We start from the raw sequence: 24988 nt of genomic DNA, 5'->3' as shown, positions 1-24988 counted from the left end.
GCTAAATCCCGGTATTTTTCCGATAACTCTAACGCGCCCCGTCAAGCAGTCCAATTTGGATACAGAAAATTGCATCCATTTGAAATTTTTTTTTAAGGAAATTGTTTATTACTTCAGAACTGTGTATGATAAAAAAAAAAAATCCTTTCACCATTTCGTAGGAAATTTAATGCTCTTATCAGCGAAAGAATTAAGACAGTTCTTCGCTGACAACGTGATGAATGTTAGATTTACGAAAATTTTACAAGTGATCTTTTTTGTGCGTGTTAGAGTTATCGGAAAAATTCGGGGACTTGGACAGATTTTTTTTTTCTATATTCGTTGATTACTTTTGGGGAGTGGCGCGAAGAAATTTCGACTTGACCAAAATAAGAACCACACTAATACCTACGATAATTAGGACCGATATTCGTGACGGTGAAAAAAATAATTGCGACAGTTTTCACGAGGTTACATGAATCTTTAGAGAATTGGTAAAATCATTTTATTTTTCATTCGATGCGATAATAATTTAATAACAAATCGTACGGTCATCGTCATAGAAAGAAGGCATGTTGTTGGAAATTATTTGGAATGTTTTTTTTCATAGTACCTAGTAGATATCGAAGAAGCATAGAAACAAACTTAATTATTACTGTGGAGATAGTATCACGATTTTGCGTCGATTTTCAAAGGTGTCGGAATTAAAATTCTTTTTCTAGCCCATAAGCTGTACATAAATTTTCTCTAATATTTAACAGCAGTTTCGAATACTCGTTTTTTCCATTTTCGAATTATAAACTTTTACTTTGCTTGTTTTACTTCTATATCTTTAGGTACCACATATTTTTAACTTCAATTTATCGTAAAAGCAGTAAACCTAAATCGGTTAAAACAGTATCGCGGTCGCTAAAAATATGAAATTATTCCCCCGATCTACTTTCAGGAAAAATATCCGTATTACTTGAAAATTTTTTTTTTTTTTTATTTTAAAATTTATCGTTACACCAACATCAATAGTTACATAGCGATAGTTACAAAAAAGTCCAGTACGCGAATGATCACAACCAAAAGGTATACACAAGAACAGACGCTAGATTTTATGGTTACGATTAAAAAATTGACTTTTACTTTGTACCTTTAACTGTATTTAAGTAAACAATAAAAAGGGAAGTAAGGGAACTGTAAAGCGGAACTAGAAATTTCCCTCGGCTTATTCACAAGCAAACGAACTCGGCAACGATGTATATTATACGTACAACAGCGATTGGGTGGCATGTAGGCAAAATCACTCGACGCTCTACACTCGTAACGTTATACATAACATACGAACCGCACCTACTCGGCGTATCTCATGACTCACGCGACGTTACAAACGCTCGTTCTCGGCGCTTTGTACTCGCGAGTTCTTTTACGCGGCAAACTTCACCGCGGACAAAGAATCGCGTGCGACAGCGTAATTCGCACCTTCAACCGAACACCTCGAACCGATCACTGATCAGATATCAAAAATACGGTACGATCAGCGACCCGCCAATCTCGTGAGGAAAATCGAGTAATACGCGTTGCGGAAAGCTGCAGATTCTCAGGACTACCACCTCAAGCAGGCTCATGGTAGTGGCCTCCATTGATTACGGTTAACGATACTACAATTCTTGATAATAACTGTAATATGCTTCTGCGTCTACTAGTTTCAATTATAACGAGACGTCGTCGAGTTTCTAACACTTTTGTTGGTTGAAAAGCTCCGTTGTGATCAAATGTTCCTTTCGTAGTACAAGCACTTGTGTACAAATACCAATGAGCACGATTTTTTTCTCACAGCGGGGTGCGGTTGAAATTGCGAATTTGAGAGGCTCAAAAAGGGCAAAATACCGAAAGGGCGTAACTCCGACAGGTCAAAATTTCGAGAGTGCGAAAATGAGATAATTTAAAAATCTGGAACGGCGAAATTCCGAACTTTTTTTTGTTTTGGATTTTCGATATTTTTTCTTTGGGAATTCTGGTAATTCTGATTTTTCACACCGACTCGTTGAGTAAACTAAGCTGTATCGATGTATTCTGATTTTCGGAATTTTAATCTATCGAAACTTTATTCAACGGAATCTTGCTTTTCGGAACTTTTAGCCGTCAGCTTCCGACCATTCGAAACTTTGTTGTTTCTTCAAAATTTCATTTCCTCACTTCACATTTCGCCACCAAATAATTCGGAATTAGGCGTTTTCGTGACTTCGGCCCCGCCCCCTCATACCACAAAAGGATTTAAAAAAAGCAACACGTGTGGTTTATAAAATAATCAATTTCAATACCGCACATCTTTTCGTTATTCATCCGATGATCGTTCGGGCACAAATGAAAAAAAGAACCAAGAAAAGAAAATTAAAAAAAAAAACAAAAAAAAAACACATACATCGGAACACGCTTTTTCTGCCGCAGGGTGAAAAGTACCTAGTCCTGAAAAAAAAGTACCGACATGCTCCGCTCTCGACTTCGACGTCGTCCTCGTCCCTGACCGAATCTGGGCTTCCGATTCCAAGCAGTCCTTCGACGCCTCTTTCGCCTCTTCGCGAGCCGCCTCCTTACAGACCGCCGCCACCGGCCGCAGCGAGTCCTTCTTCAGGATCGGCGGATCCTCGGGATCGGCAGGATCTGGGAGGAGATGATGGATCGGGAAAAGTCGTCGAGGAAAATCAGTCCGTGTCCTCGCCGCCGATTCCTCCGCGTCGTAAGAGTCAGGACAAGCTTCGAATCGAGAACAACAACAAGGAAAACGTCCTGCCGGAAGGCGAGAAAATCGTCGACGATGAAACCGCCGTAGGGGTGAGTCATTTTTCGTACTTTATGTCTCGCGATTTCTTACTTTTCATCACCTATTGGTGATGTAAGACAAGTATTGGTTTCGGTCGACGATCACTTTCACTAATTTCAACGAATTTTCACGATTTCGAACCTCTGGAATCCGAAAAACACGTTTTTCAGAAAATATTGCGCGATGAGTTCGAAAATGGTTGAATGAAAAAATTTGAAACTTGGTGTATTTTACAGTCAAATAATGAGCAACAAAAATTTCCATATCCCGTTCAATTTCAACTTCCCGTTCCACCGGAAATTAATCAATTTTCAAATGTTTCATCGACAAACATATACTTTTTCCACCTCGTTACTGTTTCTAAATAAACGATTATACTTTCCCCAGTTTATAAATTAATTTTTTATAAAAAATGTAGGTTTTTTTTTCAGAAATTTATTTCTCTGATTTTTCTCTCGACACTTTTTCATTTGATTGCCAAGTTTAGATTTTTCACTCGGCCGTTTTCGGGATCATCGCCAAAATTTGTCGCAAGGATCGGCAGACGGTGATGAAAAGTATCATGAAAAAACTGTTTTCCCCGCTTGTTTATTCCTGCGTTCATCTGGTTTCTGATTGCATTTTTTTTTGTTTTTTGTCTATCTCGCCTCGCTTTCGTCTCTGTTCATTCAAAGTTTAATGCGGCTGCATGCGCGCCGATCGATCCGTTCGTACGTGCTTCTGTTGGGATATATTTTATTTTCTTTTGTTTTCGTATTTTTTTTTTTTTTATTTTTTCCTCGACGAGGGGTGGAAAAAGATACGCTGTAGAATATATGCCTCGGTCACGAATTCCACTTTCCGTTATAGTACACCCTTCACTGCTCCATTGTATTTGTACAATGTACATATTTATCACATATATATACGTGCAGTATCGTACGTGTCGGATTTTCATTTGACTTCCAAAATCTCTTGGATATTTTAAATACTTTTTGAGACAACGTGTTAACATTGCGAAATAGTGTATGTATATAATATTTGGAATCATGAATAGAGCGACGATTCATCGCTTGTGTGTAAATATTGAATTATTTTGCGAATTCAAGACGTTGGGTGAAGAGCTTCGGGTGAAAGTGCTCCGAGTCTTCTTTTTTTTACACCCACAAATACACGAGAAAAGCGGAAAAATCATCATTTAGCAGTGATTATTGCTTACTGCTTCTGAGAAATAATATGCGATATAAAATACTTTTTTTTTAATTTCTCTTCGTTTTCTAAACCGTATTAGATGCGCAATATTAGTACTGTAGTGCTTGTGTCACTTGTTTCAATATCTTACGTAGATAGTCCTGCGACAGCTTTAATGTGTACAATGCATGCGAAAGCGCCTATTTCCGAATTGTTTGGTGGCGAAGCTTGAAGTAAATAAATCAAACTTTTAAGAAACAACAAAGTTTCGAATGGTTAGAATCTGGCGTCTCAAAGTTCCGAAAATCCAAGTTCCGACAGAGCGAAATTCCGAAACATCAAATTTCGACGGAGTAAACTTCCGAAAATTAAAATATATTTACACAGCGTAGCTTACTCAACGAGAGTGGGTGTAAAAAATTAGAAAAACCGAAAATCGGTATGACCAGGATTCCGAAAATAAAAATATCCAACGTCCAGAGCAAAGACAGATCAAAGTGGTGAAATTTCACCGATTCCGAAATTTACGGAACTGAAAATCTTCGATCATTCGAAAGTTTGATGTTTTAGATTTTTACATTTTCTTATTTTCAGCATTTTGTCCTTTCGGAACTTTGAGCGTCGGGTTTCGGACCAATCGAAACACCGAAGTTTGATTTCTTTACTTCAAGTTTTGCCACCAAAAAATTCAGAATTTCAACCCAGTTTCACCGGTCTGAACCGATTTTGAAACTTGATACTTTCACTTTTTTCCTCCATGCGATCGCCTTGTTTTCACCGCCGAAATCCATAAAACACCTTTTGCAAATGAAAGCGTAAGTCTGAAAATTGATTGAAACTCAGGAGGACGGTGGTCCCGCTTCTTCGACAGCCTCGGCTGAACAGCTGAGCGTCCGCGAACGAATGCAGCGATTCAACAGGATGGCTAGCGAGACCGATATTCAGGGCCCAGTCAATGGCTCGACCACACCAAATAAGAAACGCTCCGACAAGGTAATTATTTTCAACCATATTTATTGTCGTGCAAGGAGGAATTTCGTAACTTGAGAGAAACAAAAGGACGTGAATTTTTTTACTTTTACACGAGCACTACAGTTTTATTTATCGATTTTCGAATAAGTTCGGTTTCACGTTCATGGTTCCGAGCTGTTGAAAGAAAAGGAACTAAAAAAAAAGAAATGAAAATTGAAACCACGAACGACAAACTCTTTTCGGTGGAGTTATATTTTTATTTTTATTTTTTTCTCACTCAGAATTTATCTAATTTCACCAGACAATAATAAAATTTTGATAATTATCCTACGAATAATTTTTGTTACACGTATTATTGAAGATCATACATCCGTATGTTAATATTCTTGAAAACCGTTACGTAAGCTAAAAAATAACGTCGAAAAATATTACATGCAGTCATTATTTTTCTGTTTGTTCAATTAACGTATTTGGCCAAAATTTGAAATAAATAACTATGAGAAAAATTAAAGAACAAAAAAAAAAAATCAAACCGGAAGCTTATTTTGCATGCCGATTAAGCGGACGAAAGAAATATTTTAACAATGCATAATCTGCCTGTATGAGAAGCGGCTGATACGTGATCAGGATTCGGTCGGCTAAACGCGAGGATCAGACGATTTCATTCGGTTGCGTTTGTGATAATCGAGAAAATAAAATATCAAGATAGAAGAAAATGGAAAAAAGGCAAATCAGGATGCAACGAGAGAGTTTCAGAATTGACAAATTGCCGGTGCTGTGTATATAATTTTACATTCTTCCGCCGCGGCGAAGAACCTCTTTCTCCTTCTTTTTTTCTTTTTTTTTTTGTTTTCATCACAGTCGTTCAAATATTAATTAATTATACAGAATATCATAGTCGTTTAAATACACTCGTGGATATTTTATCTTTACAAATGTACTGCGAAAAGAATTTGAAGATTTTAAATGCTGCGGAAAACTGAAATTTCGGTAACTGTGTGACTCATTTTTGGACTTTTGTATTAACCAGTTATTTACTTATTTATTTATTTATTGAATTTTCCTACCGTTTTTTTTTTTTTTTTTCTTTTTCCCCTTTCTAGTTATCTTTGGGCAGGTTTTTATCCTTCGCTTTTACAGCTCAAATAATCAAATATATATGCATTTATTATAAATTATGCATATGTATAATATGGAGAGATATATTCTATATACCATCTTGTCTAGTTAAAATCAGTTCCCACGATCTGCGTATACGTTCCGTTTAATTATTTACCGGTCGCTTGTTTATTTTATTATTTCTACATGTATTTACAATCGTATGCTTGATCAAACGTGTAAGTATTCCGCGTTTGAATTTCTCTTGTTTTTCCTCACACATTATATACATGCATATGTGTGTGGTTAAAACTGGAAATAATAAGCTTTTCAAATAGATTTTGGTTATAAAATTTTCACAATTTTGTAAACAACTTTGCAACACCGTTGACGCGAGACATTTTCTTCAATCACGATTATTTTTCCCGTCGTAACAAAATTTCCAGAGATAACAAGCATTCGGTCGATACAAAATCGAAATGAGAAAGTTCCAATTGTTTTTTTTTTTTTTTCTATATTATTATTTATATTCTTTCGCTTTAAAAAAAATCAAAAATTATAAAAATATATGAAAATTAGTACGTATTGTTGAAAGAAGAAAATCCTTGTATATTATTTTCACTTTGTGAGGGAAATTTGGAACCACGTTGTTTAGTTTTTTGTTGTCTGTATATGCCAACGTGTAACCGGGAATCGGTTATAATTAGTCAGCCCGAGGGACCAAAGGATGCGACTTTTGTAAACTCCGGACATCCTCTCTTTCTCTTAAACGTGTGCAGCCTCTGATCCTCCCGGACAGCAGAGATCGCAGTGTTTCACTGTTAATTTTAGTGGACGTAATTTATATGCGCGATGCACTCTCACCCCTGAACCCCCGGCTCTCCGTCTTCTCGCGTCTTCTCCTAGACGCGCTCCCCTGCATAATTGATCGTCCCACAACCGGCGGATACATCTTTGATTATACCGGTAGCTCTGTCGCGTGCCGTCTGCCTTATTACAATAATACCTGTCCGCTTACTAAGAATCGATTAATTGCATCGTAGCCGAACTACGTGCAGATACGATTCATGGGCACGAGGTGGGGTTGATATTACGAATTCGAAGAGTGCCGAAAGCGCCAAATTCCCAATTTTTCACTGGCTGAACTTAAAATAAAGAAATCATAGTTTCGAATAGATCGAAACCCGACGCTCAAAGTTCCGACAATGCGAAAATTATGTAAAAATTTGAAAACTCGAAGATTTTCAGTTCGTTGAATTTCTGATTTGGTGAAAATCGCCACTTTGATCTGTATAACGTTTTGAATTTTCGATATTTTTATTTTCAGAATCCTGGTCATTGTGATTTTTCATTTTTTTTGGTCTTTTACACCCATTCGTTGAGCAAACTACACAGTGTGAATATATTTAGGTACTCTATCGAAACTTTACTTTTCGGAATATTGCATTTCGGAACTTTGAGCCATCGGCTTTCCGACCGTTAGAAACTTTGTTGTTTTTCGTGAAAGTTGAATTTTTTTACTTCAAGTTTCACCACCAAATAATTCGGAATTAGGCGCTTTCGAAATTTTAACTCCACTCATCGGTACGGGAGAGAAAAAAAAAATACTTGTGTGATTCCTTTTCTTCAGATGTTCGAAATTTTCGACTAGGTATAACAGACTCACTTTTTTTTCTGTTTCTTTTTTCGTTGTATTTCTTTTTATTTTCTAAATTCGCATAAAACTATTTCACATGCATTTTCGTTTCAATTCAGAATTCATTTCCGAGGCCTTCCGTTATTTTGATTCGTAAAATACGCATAATTATTGTATAATAATTCTAGTCGATCAAAACCATCGAATTAATCGATTAATCGGAAGAACGATTCATCCGAATTAATTTCTACTATCCAGAAACACGATTTATCTACAATTCGATGGCTAAATTGACCGATCAGTTGTGGGAAAAAAACAACAATCTACATTCCAAATCTACGATTATTCGATCAATTGAACAAACAAGTTACTCGATACTCAGGGTTAACCGATTAATCGCACGGCTCTGCAAGTTGAAATTACGTATAATATTGTACCAATTGTGTGTTCTATTTTTTTCAATCATTATACTATAGGTACTAGTCGAAAAAAGTTTCGGAAATAAGCCAACCATGGCTATCATCGATACCTTAATTTCCTTGGGATTCTTTTTGTTTCTTGTTTCCTTTTTTTTTCTTCTCGCGTGGTTCCAAGTTTTTTTTGTTTTTTTTTTAGTTTTTTTTTTTTTTTTTTCTTCATTTTTCGTAATTAATTTCTTCGAGGAAGCAGCACCTGCGACTGCGGCTTTTCAGAACAAGGTTCGTGACGAACAATGAGCGGTATTACAAACCCTGTTACAACTTATACGCCACCTTCTTTCTTCACCTGTAATGCGATAATTCCCAGGCAACTTACGGCGCTCCGACGACTCTCTCGATCGTAACTCTTATGGTAATCGGTATATCTGGTGTATATATATATATATATACACGCATATATGGGGAAAAAACTGCGGGTGGTTTTACTCGACGAATTTATACGTAGATCCGGTCCGCACTCTTTTACACGTGTGGTCTCTCCTTTATATCGACGCCGACGATTTCCGGTGTGGCTCTGCGAGAATTTTATTTATTTTTTTTATTTTTTTTTTGTTTTGCTAACACATGTCGTGTATTTTTTTTTTTCCGTCTATTGCTTGTACAGAATTTCATTCTCTTACAATTTACTCAACGCACCATGTCGGACTTGTTTTAAATCGTTTTTCTTGAAAATTTGAAAGAATTGGTCGGAACTGCAATTCAATTTGCAACACTGTGATTAACTTTTAAATTGTGTCACCGATTTGCGAAAATTGCAATTTCAATGAGTGAGAATTGAAACAAACGTGTCAAAATTAATTCTGAAATTTAATATCCCTTGAGCTTATCAGTTGATTTTTCAATGTAAAATTCATCCGGATAACGAATGGTATCATTTGATTGTCAATCATCTCTGGATTTCAAATCAAGTACCAAATTTTGAGCTACGCGATACCGGGATAGCGGCATGGATTTGTTTCAAATTCATATTTGCGGGGAAAAAATAAAAAATATCGGACGGAAGTAGCTTTTTGATTAAAGAAACATCAATTTCTAACGTTATTTGAATCTAAAATTCTACGAACATACCGAACAGGTAATTAACAAAAAAAAAAAAGAAAGAAAAATACTCGTTTGATGCGAAATTTCATCTAAATTGAGAAAGTCCTGAATTGAAAATTCCCAATATCATCACTTGTGCCACAGATAATAATTTGTACCATATTTATTTTTTGTAATTTTGCACTCGACATCTTTCGCAAAAACGATCGTGTCAATATAAAAAAATTACAAAAATCCTCTAAAAAAACGCATCAGTTTTGTCCATTCGGAACTTTGAGCGTTATTTAAACTTCGATTTTTCGTCGAAGTTCGACTTGTTCACATCGAGCTTAGGCGTTGAAAAATTGGAAACTTTTCAAATTGAAAAATATCAACCCCGCCCGACGACGAATTCGCGACCTCGTCTTGAGGGAGAAACGAACCTCCGGACAAGGACACGAGGCTCGAATTACGTATCGAGTGGAGGCGTGTGGGAAACTTGGTTCGACAAGGCCTGTGGGTGTGTTGTAAAATGACAAGTAACAGCACCCTTCAGCGTCCCGTAACCCACGGGTTATCCATAACCTCGGGAAATCCGTCACCTCGGTTCCCGTTTCCCTGAATATTTTCGCAGCCGTTCCCATTGGCGCTCCCGGGGTCGGTAAGGTCGTAGGACCGGGAGGCGGGAGGACCTTCTAATTAGGATCACGCGTGTTCGCCTCGAGTTGTCTTGTCGGGCGGTTCCAGCAGCTCCCCGAGTTCGCCGTGCGGAACTTGGAATTCAGCATAGTTCCGCATACATTAGGGAGGCGAATACTTGGGGGTAGTTTGCCCGCCGGCTGAGGGTGTAAACCGCGCAAAGTAATCTTACAGAATGTATATGCAAAGAGGGTTAAGCAGACGACGCACAGCTTGCGCGATCTGCACCCGGACCCAACTTCCTTCGATGTGCCGGGTTCAAGGACTAAGGTCCCTGTCGCTATCGACCTTAGGCCTAACCGTGTCGTTCACCTTCCCGATATTCCCTGTGTGCGGAAGGAGGAAGGTCCTTGTTACCGATCCTCGACCTCCGACCACCCCGATTCTGCAGCCCCTTCGGATCATTCGTCGATGCGAAACTTTCCTTCGATGATTCTCATCGATTTTTTTTTCCCTCTCGTAAGTACGATTCTGACAAGGCTGATGGTCGGTCACTCTTGGCACTATTATTTTTTTATTTTTTTTCAACGCAGTCACTTTCCACTAATTTGAAAACTTCGTTACTTACATTGAGAAAAGATTCATTTGTCACAGTAACTAGAAATCTTCAGTAAAACAGGTATCGTTAAAAAAACTGTTTGAATATTGTTGGAATGACGAAAAACGAGATACGCGTAACCATTTTGCGCTATCGTCGATCTTTTTTTAGTTATTACAACGCAAAATCAGTTTCCGAGGCTTACTCTACCTTTTTAGTTAAATAAGGCTTTAAGGTCAAGTTATTGTTGCACGAGCATTAAATTTTCGCAACGGTTGCAAGAAAATCTAGCAACGGTGATCGTAATGAGAAAGAATAGTAACGGATACTAGGCTTTCTGGTAACAGCTAGAAGACTAATTTTCATTTTCTACCTAGAACTGTATTTCTCGATCGTGGTAAAAAATGAAAATAGTCAAGGACTGAGCGGTAATTGAACTGAAAATTTCTCTCAGTGTGAGTCACTTTTTTGGGCGTACCCAATTGAGTTTCGTGCACAAAAAATTTGGTTGCACAGTTTTGTTTATCCACGCAGTATCCGCTAGACAAGATTTTGTTTGTTGAGTGTTTTTAAATCGAAGGAATAATACTTTTCCGAACCCCTCTACACGTGTGCATGTTTCACCTAAATTATAAGCTTTCGGGTTCGCTAATTACGAATCCGAAATCGGATTTTAAAAATTCTATATGGCGGACGAAAATTTCTAACTTGATTGAATTTTAAAAATTTGATTTCAGATTCGTAATCAGCGACCCCAAAATCCCCTGATCAGAGTTTTTTCTTTGGATTCGATCGAATTTGAAATTTTCGTCCGCCACATTGGATCCGCCATCTCGAATTTTTGAAATCCTATTTCATATTCGTAAACATTTTTTTTCCAACAACAACAGTTCACATTATATCGCAATAATTACTCCCGAGTATTGGAAACCTGTTAATATACGATCGGAAATAGCAAAAAACCGCAAAGAAATATGCTTTTAAAGTTTTCTAAACACGCAAAAAATGGATGTAAAATAGATGGTAACAATACTTAGCAACACGACTTGAAGGGTTAATCATGTTCAATAATTACCTCGCCTATATCATCCATTCGCCGAGGATTGACTAATCGCGTTTCAATGTGCGGATAACCGATATCCCTCTATTGTAGGATAACTTTTACCTTATCTCTTAATCTAAATCTAGTTTTGTTGTTGTCGAATCGGCAATTAGTCTTTCCCATTATGCGAGGGGGGTTTGGCTGCCCCTGTAATGTACGAAGGTGTACGCCGTGTGTACACATACATCGCTCCTGTTTATTCAAGAAATATTTCGGTCATTAATCAGGACCCGCGTGCTCCAGGTTTTACCCGCCTCGTGCCAACCTCTGCCTCGAGAGCAGGTGAACTCCCTAATAGCGTCGAGAGAGAGAGAGAGAGAGAGAGAGAGAGAGAGAGAGAGAGAGAGAGAGAGGGGGGGGGGGGGGGGAGCTTTTGCTCCAACCTCTTTATACTCGTAGTTTTTTGAGCGAAGAAAAGTAAATATGTATTCAGCTTTTCTCCTAATTTTTCTACAGCATAAATTATCGTGTTGCAGTGATCCTTAGAAACACTCATTATCAAAAAAAAAAAAAAAAAGTAGGGAATTGAATTTAAATTCGTAATTACTGAGATGAGAAATTATTCGTTTACCCTGATTTGCTTTGTGCTATTTAAACGATTTAATTTGTTCAAGTAAGGCGCACTGAAATCCAATCTTGAAAAATCTAAGTAATAAATTTACTTGGATCAAGGCATTGGTTGGCATTGGCAAACAAATTGTTCCGATGTTTACCTGATGAAAAAGTCGAACACTTGGATCTAATTTATGCCATAAAGTTGGCTAAACTTGTCACAAAAGTTTTTCAATCCGTTATCCGGATACAAAGTGAAATATAAAAATGAGGGAAAAAATGGAGTATTTGCAAATTGCCAAATGGCACGAAGTAAGTGCTGGCAGCTCGCGTGCCGCGTAAAATGGTTGAAATTAAAATAAGAAAACTGGGTGCCGGTCATTCGGCCGTTAAATGCTCTTATTTTCGCTCTTTTGGGTTTTAAGTTTGTACATATGAGTATTTATATATATATAAATATATATTCTGTAACGTATATATATATATATATATATATATATATATATATATATACGTTACAGAATATATGTTATGTTATTTACCCGTAGCTGAGTTCGCAGGATGCGCGGCATTTCTCGCTTCTCATTATGCAAGATCATTTCCAAGGCGCGAGTGTAACAAGCTCGAGGTGTGTTATTATCATTTAAATTGGTGTCGTTACCAGCTCGTTTGAAACTCCTTCTTTTTTACCCCGGATCCTGACGCCCGTGTCCCGCGGTCTTTACTCTTTTCTTGCGCTTCTGCACCCTAGAATTTTGCAACTCAATTGAATTCTGAAAATGTTAGCAAATTAATCTGGTTTAAGGGCGGGGGGGGGGGGGGGGGGGGGGCAGCTTCGACGGTCTATAATCATATCTATTTATGTAATATGACGCCTGTGACGTGTAATTCCATCTCATACATAAATAATAAATTGACGTTAAAGCCTTATTTAACTAAAAAAAAGTAGAGTAAACCTCAGAAACTGATTTTGCGTTGCAATAACGAAAAAAGAATCGACAATAGCGCAAAAATGTTTACGCGTACGTCGTTTTTCGTAATCCCAATAATATTCAAACAGTTTTTGTAACGATACCTGTTTTACGGAATTTTTCTAGTTACTATGCCAAATGAGATTTGTCTCAGTGTATATTTCTCGAAAGGTTATTGGAAAAATCCTATTTTGAGGCTGGAATACTCAGAAAACCCCAAAAACCGTACGAACCCTGACTTGTTAGACAACAAATTGAGAGTCTAGGATTTTGAGCAAGTGAGGATAGAAAGAGAAAAAGGAAAGAGAAAGAGTGAGAGAGAGGGGGGGGGAAAGGGTGGGAAAAAGGAGGTTGCGGTGGGTGCGCGAGGCGTGCGGCTCTATTACCGGGGTAAATATTCCCGAGGCTTGTCCACGGGAGTCTGAAAGGTTTCCCGCGGTGCGAGATAAGCCATCAACGCGTATACGGAGAGCCAACGGAGGACGGGCGGGGCCCGTTCTCTTCTTCTGGGTCAGGCGGCGCGTTCCGCAGCTCGTAGCGGGCCCGTTTCGCCTCGTCTTCGAGGTTCCACGGTGGTCCGGTCGTGGGACCGCGACCTCCGGGGTGTCTGGCTGTCAGGGAAATGTGGAAAACCGGGAATCGTCAGGGAATTTGCAGGCGTCCTGGAAGTTTTTGTATTTTCTTCATCGCTGGCGTACGATTTTTTTGAACGCAGAAAACTACTCTTCGTTGGACAGTTGACCACTTGAACCTAATCGGTCGCTCTGGGTGAATTTCGTCCCGAACATTTTTCAAACTCTTCGTTAAGGCTCTTATTCTTTGTCGTGGAAATGGGCCTCGTGGCGCCATTCTTCGTGCTAAATAAAGGCCCTTTTTCGACATTTTGACACTTTTTTTTTTTTTAACTTTACCGATGTTTTACAATATTTAAAGAATCTGTTTTGGTTAGGAAAACTGAGAGAGATTCTTCTGCGATCTTTACGTAATACCTAGATATTTTTTGGTAGATTTTTAGTATTCATTTTTGAATCACAAAAATGTGTGCAAAAGCTCTCGGCGTTGCGCGTAAATGACGATAACCAACGATGGTTCTGTTCAAGGCTTTGCGTTTCTATTTTAGGCATTTCTGTATTGTACACTAGATTGAGATTCGTCTCGATCCAGCAGTACTTACAAATCATCGAATTTCAGCTCATAGGCTCTTCCAGAACGTGGTTTGTCAGACAGATCGAAATTACCACTTGAAAATTTTGAAAACCACTCTCGACACGTACTTTCACTCACGGCAGATTCTCCGCATGCAGAACAAATTAGTCTTTTTGCTTCCGCGGCTGTTTTACCGAGATTAAATATTGCGACAACATGCAACTGCGAATCTGCACTGTATCGATTTCCATTTTTTGCACAAACTTTCACGATTAGAACAACCTATTTTCGGTCTAGATCGGTCAGTTTCGTACCACGTGCAATACAGAAATGCTTGAGACAGGAGAGCAAAGTCTCGAACAGAATCAACGTTAGGTATCGTCATCTGCGTGCAACGTCGAGACCTTTTGCACACCCCTAATAACGCGGAGAGATGTAGTTCAGAATGGAAAAAGAGAAATAAAGAAAACGAGAAAATCTGAACACTTTGTTTGTGTTCCGCAAATGCGGTAGAAAATTGCTATTTATTCCCGACTCAGTCATAAAGTTAACATTTTTCAGTTAAATCGGTCCCAATTTTCAAATAAACATCGCGGCCAGAGTTGAGTCGGAAATAAAGTCTTATACGTAAGACAGGAATAAAAATCGACTTTATTCCCTTGTTACATAATGTACTATTTTTAACACAGATAAGGGAAAAAAAGTAAAGAAGTAATAATCTGCCGTATTCGTCCCGCTTTTCAGGTAAACGAAATTGAACATTACGGTCGAGTCGGGAATGAAAACTACAAAATATTGAAAATCGCATCGAAACTCGACCAATTGCTTCAGAATCATTTCTTCGGGCGATAATGTCGAGCCAACGTGTCAATACAACCGGTGACACGGTCCCATAAATAAAATTGACACTCGGGCCGTAAAGTCAGACACAGACCTGTCAATTGCGTCTGTCGGGTCGCGACTCGAGACATCCTTTACACGACATTAGCCACAGATGACCAGAAGATAGTATCTCTCGTTGTGAAAAGAGGAGGCGGGGGTCTTTGGTGGAATCGCAGGAGCGCGCTGGGGGTGAAAAAAAATTAAAAGAAATAAAAATAAAAATAAGACGGACGCGGGGAGGGAGGGGGGATGTTGTATTTTTTAGTCGAAGGAAAAGGGGGGCGTGGATATATCTCTCGTTAGTATAACCAAAAAGCCGGCTAGAGCGGAGTGATTGAGCGATGGCATTCCTTCGAGCTGGGGACTGCCGGCGGTATATGCGGGGGACCAAAATATGCCCAAGTCACGCGAGTAACGATCAACGAACTAACTGCAAGGCGAACCAACCTCGATACGTCTGCTTCTTCTCTCCGCGGGTGTCGGTCTCTAATTTTCTTTTTCTAATTCTCGGTCACATACTTGTGTGTAATAATATAGAGAGATGTGGAGCAATGTAAATGAGTGAAAAATCAAAACTGTGCGCCATATTGCACGTAACGTGGAACGTTCGTTTTTTTCGCATAAACAAACTTTTTAGGGGGTGGAACGGCGGAAATTAGCAAATTATATATATATATATATATATTTTTTTTTTTCCAAAACACCCTGATATACGTATACATATGTATTTTCAGATTTTCCCTTCTTCGAAACCAATCTTTTTTTTTGTTTTTTCTCCTATTTCGCGCGAATTTTTATTACCGATCATCGATGTTTCACGTGTCTCGTCAATCGTATAGATCGGACATTCCGCGCCAACTCGGTAAACGATTCACCAAGGATTTTTCCTACGTTAGTACGACCCCTGAAAAGCTTTCAAAAAAGTTTTCAACTTCATCTAATCACTCGCTTTTATCTTATGATTTTTTTAAACCTATCTCAAAAACAGCCAAATTGATTTTTATGAAACGAGAAAGAAAAAAAAAATAAAAACATTTCGTTTCCAATTGAAAACATTTTCACACAAGATTCAGAGTGGGACGTCGGTTTCTTCTATTTTCTTTTTATCGGTTTTTCTATTTTCATACCTGTTAAAAATCCATATCATACATTTTTTAAAACTAAAAATTGCTGTATTCATTCCAGATCGAATTGTAATAAAAAATGCGTTCGTTAAACCCAATATTTGCTGCATAAAAATGATCCTAATCGTTGTTCAAATAATCGTGGAAACGTTACAACTGTTCTAAATTTTTGATTTTTGTACACTGTAAAATTCGGTCTTGATTTTCATTTTTACGATTTTCTCGAGATATATTTTACATTAAATAATTGCCAGGTATATTAAATCTTCTGCCGAATCGATTGCCACTATTTAGTTTGCACTGAGAGAAATTTTTAGTTCCGATCACCGCTCAGTCCTTAACTATAATTTTTTTTTTTTTTTTTTCACCATAATCAAAAAATATAGTTCTAGGTACAAAATGAAAATTGTTTTTCTAGCTGTTACCAGAAAGTCTAGTATCCGTTACTATTCTTTCCCATTACGATCACCGTTACTATATTTTCTCTTAACTGTTGCGAAAATTTAATGCCTGTGCAACGATAAATTGACGTTGTAGCCTTGTTTATCTAAAAAGGTAGAGTAAGCCGAAGAAATCGATTTTGCGTTGCAATAACCAAAATGGTTAGGCGTACCTCGTTTTTCGTAATCCCAACAATATTCAAACAGTTTTTTTTTTTTTTTAACAATACCTGCGTTACAGAATCTTTCTCAGCTGCTATAACGAATGAAATCTTTCTCAAATTTATCAAACACGTCCAAAACGCGTTTCTTTACTCGAACAAAAACATTCCGAGTCAATATTTTCGTCTTAAAGTGACCGGGTTAATTACTACGCGGCAACTCGTACCGACAAGAATCAAAAAAAAAAAAAAGAATAAAAAAAGGAAATGAAATAAATAAACAAATAAATAAGAACAACGGTGTCCTTCTCCACGGTATCTTACACGCATCTGTGATAGCGTGTCTATGTCCACGCCTATAGCCGGCGTTGATACGCGCCAAATATGGCCGGCGTATGCACGGTGGATTTCGAAAGTGGCGCGCGTGCCTGCGCCGGAGTTTCACAAACGGCGTCGCGACGCCGCCGAGGCCTGAATCGCTCTTAGACCGAGTCGCTTCTCGGACTCGAGGAGCGGATAAAGCCGCGCAGGCTTATCGGGGCTGATCTTCAAGTCGCGCGGTGCACGCCGGCTATTTGTATTCATAAGTCAGCAGGAGGCCGGCGCTCGTCCTCGTCCTCGTCCTCGTCCACGTCTTCGTCCTCGTCCTCGACTTCGTCGTCCTCGCGGTCCCCGAGTCCCAGCTACGTCATCCGGCGTCGAGGAATGGCCGCATCCGTTCAACCTCCGCGGTCAAACAGAATGTGAATAGTCATCGGGTTATTTAATTTTTCGTTGGCTCCCCCGGGGCGCGTGTTTGCTCAACCCCGCTGTGAGCACAAATTACCTTGCGACCGAATCACTTCGCTTCACCTCCGCCTCTCCTCCTTCGTCTCGTCTCCTTTCCTCTTCTTTTCTCTTCTCTTCAATTTTTTCATTTCATATTATTGAATCTCGGGTACAACTGTAGGAAGTTGCGCAATTATTTGAATTTGCGTGACTTTCGCAAGTTAGGGTTTCTCGAGAGATTAGGGAATTTTTCTTACACACTGGGGGAAAAAAGTAGACGTCTCTTCTTGTAATAGTAAATAACATTCAAGTGCATATTATGCTTTCTATGATTTTTTATATTCGAATAAGACGTACCGGAACATCGTCAATTTATTTCAGATCAATGCAATGGTTGTTCGATTCGATTCGTAATTTTTTAACAACTTGTAAAACTTTTTTGAAAAAAGGGTTAATATCACAAGTCTAAATATTTATGAGATTATTTGGTAAAAAAAAAAAAACTTACCAGAATTAGTGATTTTGAACGCATTTGAAACAAGTCAGACTTCAAAAATGGGTGATTGACCCAGAAACAAGTCACCGATAAAAATCTTTCTAACATTGTAGACTGTGACCAAAAATTGACATTATAAATATTCATACAGAATGAAGATTAATGTTGTCGAACAAGTATAATGTGATCGACCAAAGTTAGCAAATAGCCGAAACGGTCCAACAAATAATCGAAAATATCCTAAGTGTCAAATAAACAGATAGCTTTGAACCTGCATTAGAGTTAATTTTCTTGTAAACTGCTTGAAAATCATTAAAAATCATTAAAACGGTTTAGAAATGTAAAGAAAGTCTGAAAGTAAATGCTAATGAACTTCTAGCGATTTCATGAAAATGAATTCTTAATTGTTTATTGTACTTTTTTTCCAAATATCTTATTCAATTTATAAAAACATCGTATGGGTAATAATTTGAATGACGAAGGCTTCTGAATTTTCAAGAAATTTTGACTGAATAGCGAACAAATGTCATCAACTTGGAAGATACTTTTTTCAGGCTCATGTTACCAACTTGTATTATACGAATTAGAAGATACAAGAAGGTTTGGTCATAACGTATCGTAAACTTATTAAATGCGTACAAAGCGGCGACCACGAAAATAATCGGGCATATTTATAGAATTGAACAAAGTTCAGTAAGCATAAAACTCCAAAAATTTATAACCTCATTCGTGCTAAGATTACAATATCTAGATATATTACAAAACCATTGAAATTCAATCGCAGTTTACACGTTAAATTCGCAATTATGATTTTTTGGCAGAAGAGAATAAATACTACCTGATTATTTTGATTGTCTCTGCTTTATCCTCGTATCAAAATTGAAGTAAAAAAAATTCTCATGTGAGAACACAATTCGTTTAACAACAAACTGTAAGTACCAACAAGTCGAGCTTAGTTCGATCTCTCCGGATCTCAATTAACGTAAATCAGCTACGAGTAAGAAAAAGAAAATAATGAATAAGCGCATTCGCCACTGCGCAAGATTGCAAAAAACGTCCGCGGGATGAGCCGGCCGTTCGGGTTGAACGGGGATGCAGAAGGAGTCGGTCGGTGTTTGTCCAAGGATAGCGGGGAAAACCCTCGGGACTGAAAATCGAACTCACGGGGATCCCTGGATGGGTATAAACAGGGTCACAGCGGCGGAGGTGCGCGCTATCTAAATGCTAATCCGTCGAGATGGTGGCCGCAGATTACGCGCCGGAATTAGTTCAGCGGACGGGCGACGAAGAGGCGCGGAGGGGGCCAGATCTCCTTTTTATACTTACACGCCGGTTGAGCGCATGATGCACGAGAAGAGAGAGCATTTCCACGTCTGCGACGCGACGCGACGTGACGCGATGCCGCGAGTCAAGATGATCCTGAGGGATCTGGGAGTGACTCTGCGGTTCCAGTTCGTTAGCGCCGTGTTAATAACGTTAAAGAGGATATAATAAACTCGTTACCTTAACAAAATTCCCCTCAAGCTCTCGCGCAGCTCTCGCATCTCTTCTAACTTGTCGGTACACTTGTCCGCTGTGATTCTGAAACTGATGTGTTTTTCGACGAGTCGGTTACGTTGGCAATGCTCGATCAAATCGCAGCGCCGCCGCCGGCCGGCCGCGAAACAGCCTCAATCTTTCTAAACACGACACAACCCGTGACTAGAATTTTGTATTTTTCAATGAGATTATCTTCGTAAACTTGACCCATGGTCGTAGAATTTTCTATTTTTGGGGCACGTTATTTCTGTATGCGTAACATAACCGATGACTGCCGAAACTTTGTATTTTTGGGTTGGGTTACCTTTGTAAACGTAACACAAACGATGACTGTCGAATTTTTCTATTTTTCGGTTGAGTTACCTTTGTAAACATAACGTAACATAACCCATTACCGTCGAATTTTTTTTCTTGGATCAGAAACGACGGTCATGAGTTATGTTATGTCTGCAAAGATTGATTATGTTTCGGGGCAGGCCGGCGGTGGCGCTGCGGGCGGAGTCGGCATTGCCAACGTAATCGACTGGTCGAAAAAGTCACCCATCTTAGAATCGTTGCGGCCAAGTGTACACTTGATACATCGTTGGGTTCATGATGCTGCCATACCCTGCGTAATCGTCAGAGACACAATGAGTATAACCGTATACATATGCGAGTCAACGTGCAGCAAGCTTTGAGCTTTTCTAACTCCCGCTTATCCGCTATATTCGAACTCACCGTAAACTCGATTCGAGACATTGACGGCGAATATGATTATTGGAAACGTTGTGGTGCTTCTAGAACCAATTATTTTCAGGAATTCACGGGAATTCTTGAATTTTCAAGAAATTTCTAAAACTTTTCAAAAACCATCAAATTGTTAATTAAATTATTCATCCAGTTTTGTTTCCATAAAAAAATTTACTTGCACACTTTTCTAAGAAAGCTAACTGAATAATTAAACTTTGAGTATCTTCCTAGGAAAACTTTTATATAATTTTTCTTTTTATTAAAAGTGGATACTTTGAACATGTAACTTATCGTTAGCTTCGTTCCCGAGTTGAGTAAACATATTAATCGCACAGTCTTTCAATTAAACAAATAGCAGGCACCTGAAGTATCTTCACAAAAATAATCCTCAAATTAAAGTTACATACAGTCAAGACCCGATTTCTCGACACTCTTTTCTCGTCTTGAGTAAAGCCGAATTCCCCGAAAATTCTCGACCAGAAACCCCAAATATTCCGATCACTCTGCACGTTCACCCCAAACATCCCGTTTGACGTAAATTTTCACTTGTAAGTTCCCGGCCGAACCGCGTAGCCCGAAACACGTAGACACGTAGACATTACAAGTGGCTGTGCCTACAATTCCGCAGCATGAACGGAATCGAGTGCCGTTGTAGATTCGGTTTGGGCTGGGACATTGCCGCGGCACGGATGAGTTATTAGGCGGTTTGCGGAGAGCGTTATATCGCGAGTCGCGATCATCGGGGATGAAATCACCGAGTTATATCGCGCTCGGACACGATGACGAAGCATGGCGGCTGCGGGAGCAACGACTCCGCATGCCGCATGTTTCGCATAATTCGACGGTAGATGTTAACCCGGTCGATGTTTAATCGCCGGTTAAAATTTCACCGACATTATGCGACCGAACCTCGTGATCTCTGTGTATCGCCCAACGCTTGCATGAATCATTCGAAATTCACCCCCTGCAGCCGGCTCTAATATCGATTTACGATTGCCAAATTTATCCCCGTGTATCTTCGAGTCGATCTAATCTTTTCGTCGTCTCTGAATCGCAAGAAGAAAAATTGCGTACGGTATGCAATTCGTCGTTACGTAAGTACGTTATATGTGAAGCATTCCACACCAAATCAACGTATAATCGAATTGAATGAAAATTTTTGAAATACGAATTTTTATTCAATTCGATTTTTCTCACTTTTCAATTACCTGTTTCGCCTGTAGCTTCTTAACCAAAAGCTTGCCCACTACCGTCTTGGTTTCAAAATTTTCGTTTTTTTAACAAAAAATTCACGAGAAAAACATTCTCAAGCCAATCGATTAGGGTTATTCGTTTGAAAATTGGGGTTTCGTGTTTTTGGGAACAGTGAAAATGAAAACCGTGGTCAAAAAAATCTAAAACTCGCTGATGGATCATTTTTTTTTTTTCTTACACTACACCATGCTTAAAAATAAATAAAATCGCGAATGGTTAGGGTAAAACGAAGGTCAATTCAGGGTGGAATGCCTCATAAACGCTAAAAATCTTTGCACACAATTTTTCAATCTTCCAGCTTCGGTATTTAGAATATCCCTCGATTCTTGTGTAAACCAACTTTGCATACTAGAAACTTCCTAAACCTAAAATGCCTATGAAAATAAACAAAACTAAACTTATAGTTCAACTGTAACGATGATGGTAAAACATGTGGGGTAAAAATCATGAATACTTTTGTTTAAGAAGTGCAATAATGTTAGAAAGTTTGATATCCCATTGAAGTCAGACGCCGTACATTGTGCTTAAATGTTGTTTATAAAGTGGATGTGTATGAAGTAGCGGTGAATATTTGGCAAAAAATTATATGACATTTTTTTTTTTCTATATTTTTTTCACAAATAATTCCTGCGGAACAAACTGCTGATATGCAGCGGTGTAAAATTGAGCATCGGTTGCGCGCAATGAATCAAGTCGAGAGCGTGGTAATAAAACTGCATGGTGGTAAAGATTCAACATCGAAGCAACAACTATGCCGGGGGCTGTTAAAATGATGAAGGTTCGAATTTATCACACTAGAACTCTCTCTTTCTCTCTCTCTCTCTCTCTCTTCTCGAGTGCCTGACTACCCTAATTCGCACGCGTTCGTGTTTTACATAGAAAACAGAAAACGGAAAACATGAAAATATGAAAACGGTTCTCCGCGTACTGAGTTATTGGACTTTGGGTACTGTTTTCCGGACCCGTTGCCGGACTCGCTGTTAACCGAACGCTGATTAACTTCCTCGTATCGGTCCTACGACGATAATGACACGCGAATTCCGAGGGCTGCATTATCCGAGGCCGAGGCGGGGCCCCCGCTCACTAAACTCTGAATCACCCGAAGAGAGTTTTCCTGTCATCGGCAGCATCATGGCCCGACTTCCAACGTGAGGACCTCTGGAATTGCCATCAGCAACGCGGGACGAACGAATGAACGCTCGACGACGCCCATACCCGACGAATAAATCAGCGAGCCGTTATCTCTCTCCTCTCGGATTGCATAATCTATTACCGTAGACGCCCTCCGCCTCCACATCATGGGCCACCGTACAACGCCTTCCTGGTAAATAACCCCTCGTTCTTCCAGAAGCGAAACTTCCCTCGGATTACAAATTTCTTCAAATGGCGTCGCGTTCTCACCAAAACGGAACATATAATCGGTTTGAACCGTTACATTTTATCGAAGAGGTCGATACTAGAGTCACTGAATGTTTGGGAAAGGACCCAGCAGCATCCTAATGGAATTTGGCTCCCTGTCAAATTCGTTAGATTTTTAGAACCAAATAAAACGAACGTATCTCAAAAGATGCTACAAGTTGTGTGCAAAGCTCTGTATACACTTGCTGTGGTATTTTTTTTAGATACGTTGGTTCTAAACCGCCCGCCGAAATACGTCTGTTTTCACAGGACCCGTCGATATTTTCCCGATCAAAAGTTCTCACGGACACAAGTCCCGAAAATCAGCAGTTTTCGAGATATAGGCTTCGGAAGGGGGGTGGATGGATTTTTTTACGTCTATGGATCGCCCGATTTTTACGAGTTACGAAGCTTTAAGGGAGACTTGAAATCAAATATATCACTCAAAAACTGCACAGCCGACTCGCAGGGACTTCGCAGACGCGTGAAAAACAGGACAAGTCGATTATTGCAAGAGTCGAAGTGTCTCGTTCTTCACGCGAAATCTGACGTTGCACCTCCTTCCGGTAAACCAACGAGTTCACGGATGGAATCGATGCATTGATGGAATCAACCGCAGCCAATTTTTTGAGTGATTTGTTTAATTTAAAGTCCCCTTGAAGCTTTATAATTCATGAAAATCACGAAATCCATAGATATCAAGAGATCTGGAATACGCCCTGAGGTTTCGTAAACAATCTCTTCAATTCCGAAAAAAGAAGCTCAGCTTAATGCTCTTCTAATTCTTCAAGTTCTCTTTTGGTCCTTGTCCTTTCACCGATCGACGTGTGGAAAATTTCAAACCGCGTCAAAGCAGCTGGCTAACTGTTTTGCATTTGAACAGATAAATGGAAGGTACGAGCGAACATTTTCGTGCAAATGAAAATTGCGACGTTGTAATTTCTCAGCTCGTAAACTTCACGGCAACACTTTCAGAGTTTATGGCTTTGAATTTAATTAGTTGTTACAAAGCGTGCTCGTAGCCAGATCGCGTCTTTTGATTTTCTGATTTATGCCGTGTTTTATTCGAGAGAATAAAACCCCGAATTCTTGTTGTAACGAGAATCTCTGCATCTGGTGGAAACAACGATCGAGTTATAAGACGTATGCGTAGCTCTGTGCGTGTGTAATTTTACACGGAAAATATTATACGTCACGGCTAGAGACTTGTGTGAGTATTTCCTCCAACGCTTACTTCCCTTATTTTCTCTGCAAGGTAGAACGTGACTTAACATCCCTCGCGACGTTTAAATATATCAAATTTTAAACCCCAGTTTGCTTTCACTTCGAAACGCCGACCGATGTCCACTTGACGAATTTTCACCTTAGTCAATAATACTCCGACTTTTTCACCCCCGAAGGGCTTAACGGATATATTTGTATTTTCGTGCGTGCCAGCTCGCCCATTTCTTTCTATCTATAGACTCGGAAAACAAGCTTTTCTCGTGTTTTGACAAAGGATTAGAAAGTACAAAAAGAGTTGAAAATAAATTGTCGACATTTTTTTCAAACTACACAAATTGTAAAACCCATACATTTTTGCGCACTTTTAGACGAGTGTTCACTGCGCCTGCAATAATTGCAAAACTGTAAGTGTTTATAGGATAGCATAAGAAAAATACAGACGAACAAAAGCGACCACTCCGTTGGCAAAAATGGAACCTATGAGTACAAGATTGAAAATAACAGTCGGATAGAGTATCAACTTAATTACCAAAAAGGTTGAGACTGTTTTTCAAACATCGACGTGTATACAAAATTCAAATACATCCCATCGTTAGATTCGAATTTCTTTCAAAACCGGGTAAAACCGAGTGGATTCGAGAATCCCCGAAGTAACAAACACAGTTTCGCATAACACTTAATTAGCCGCTTCACCCTGCGGCAGCATAACGTTGCATCGTACAGATACCGAGTTATAACGAATGAACACAGCTTCGGAACAATTGAGGTTTGTTCGGGAGTCGAGTTGCTCAAGGGAATACCG

The 24988-nt window shown here is 39.1% G+C and overlaps 1 protein-coding gene across 2 annotated transcripts in view; it reads left to right on the top strand.

Moving 5' to 3' along the window:
* The window catches only part of LOC124212965 (sosondowah), a 92099-nt gene that overhangs the window by 735 nt on the left and 66376 nt on the right, over nt 1-24988 (top strand). The window contains exons 3-4 of one of the 2 annotated variants that reach the window (XM_069133784.1): nt 2416-2799; nt 4802-4951. In XM_069133784.1, the coding sequence (XP_068989885.1) occupies nt 2416-2799; nt 4802-4951 (534 nt within the window). The remainder of the gene's footprint in view (nt 1-2415; nt 2800-4801; nt 4952-24988) is intronic. The other variant, XM_069133785.1, reaches the window with a different exon arrangement.

The sequence above is a fragment of the Neodiprion pinetum genome, chromosome 2 (assembly GCF_021155775.2).
Source record: "Neodiprion pinetum isolate iyNeoPine1 chromosome 2, iyNeoPine1.2, whole genome shotgun sequence".
Lineage (NCBI taxonomy): Eukaryota > Metazoa > Arthropoda > Insecta > Hymenoptera > Diprionidae > Neodiprion > Neodiprion pinetum.
This window is presented reverse-complemented; position numbering and strand designations above follow the sequence as displayed.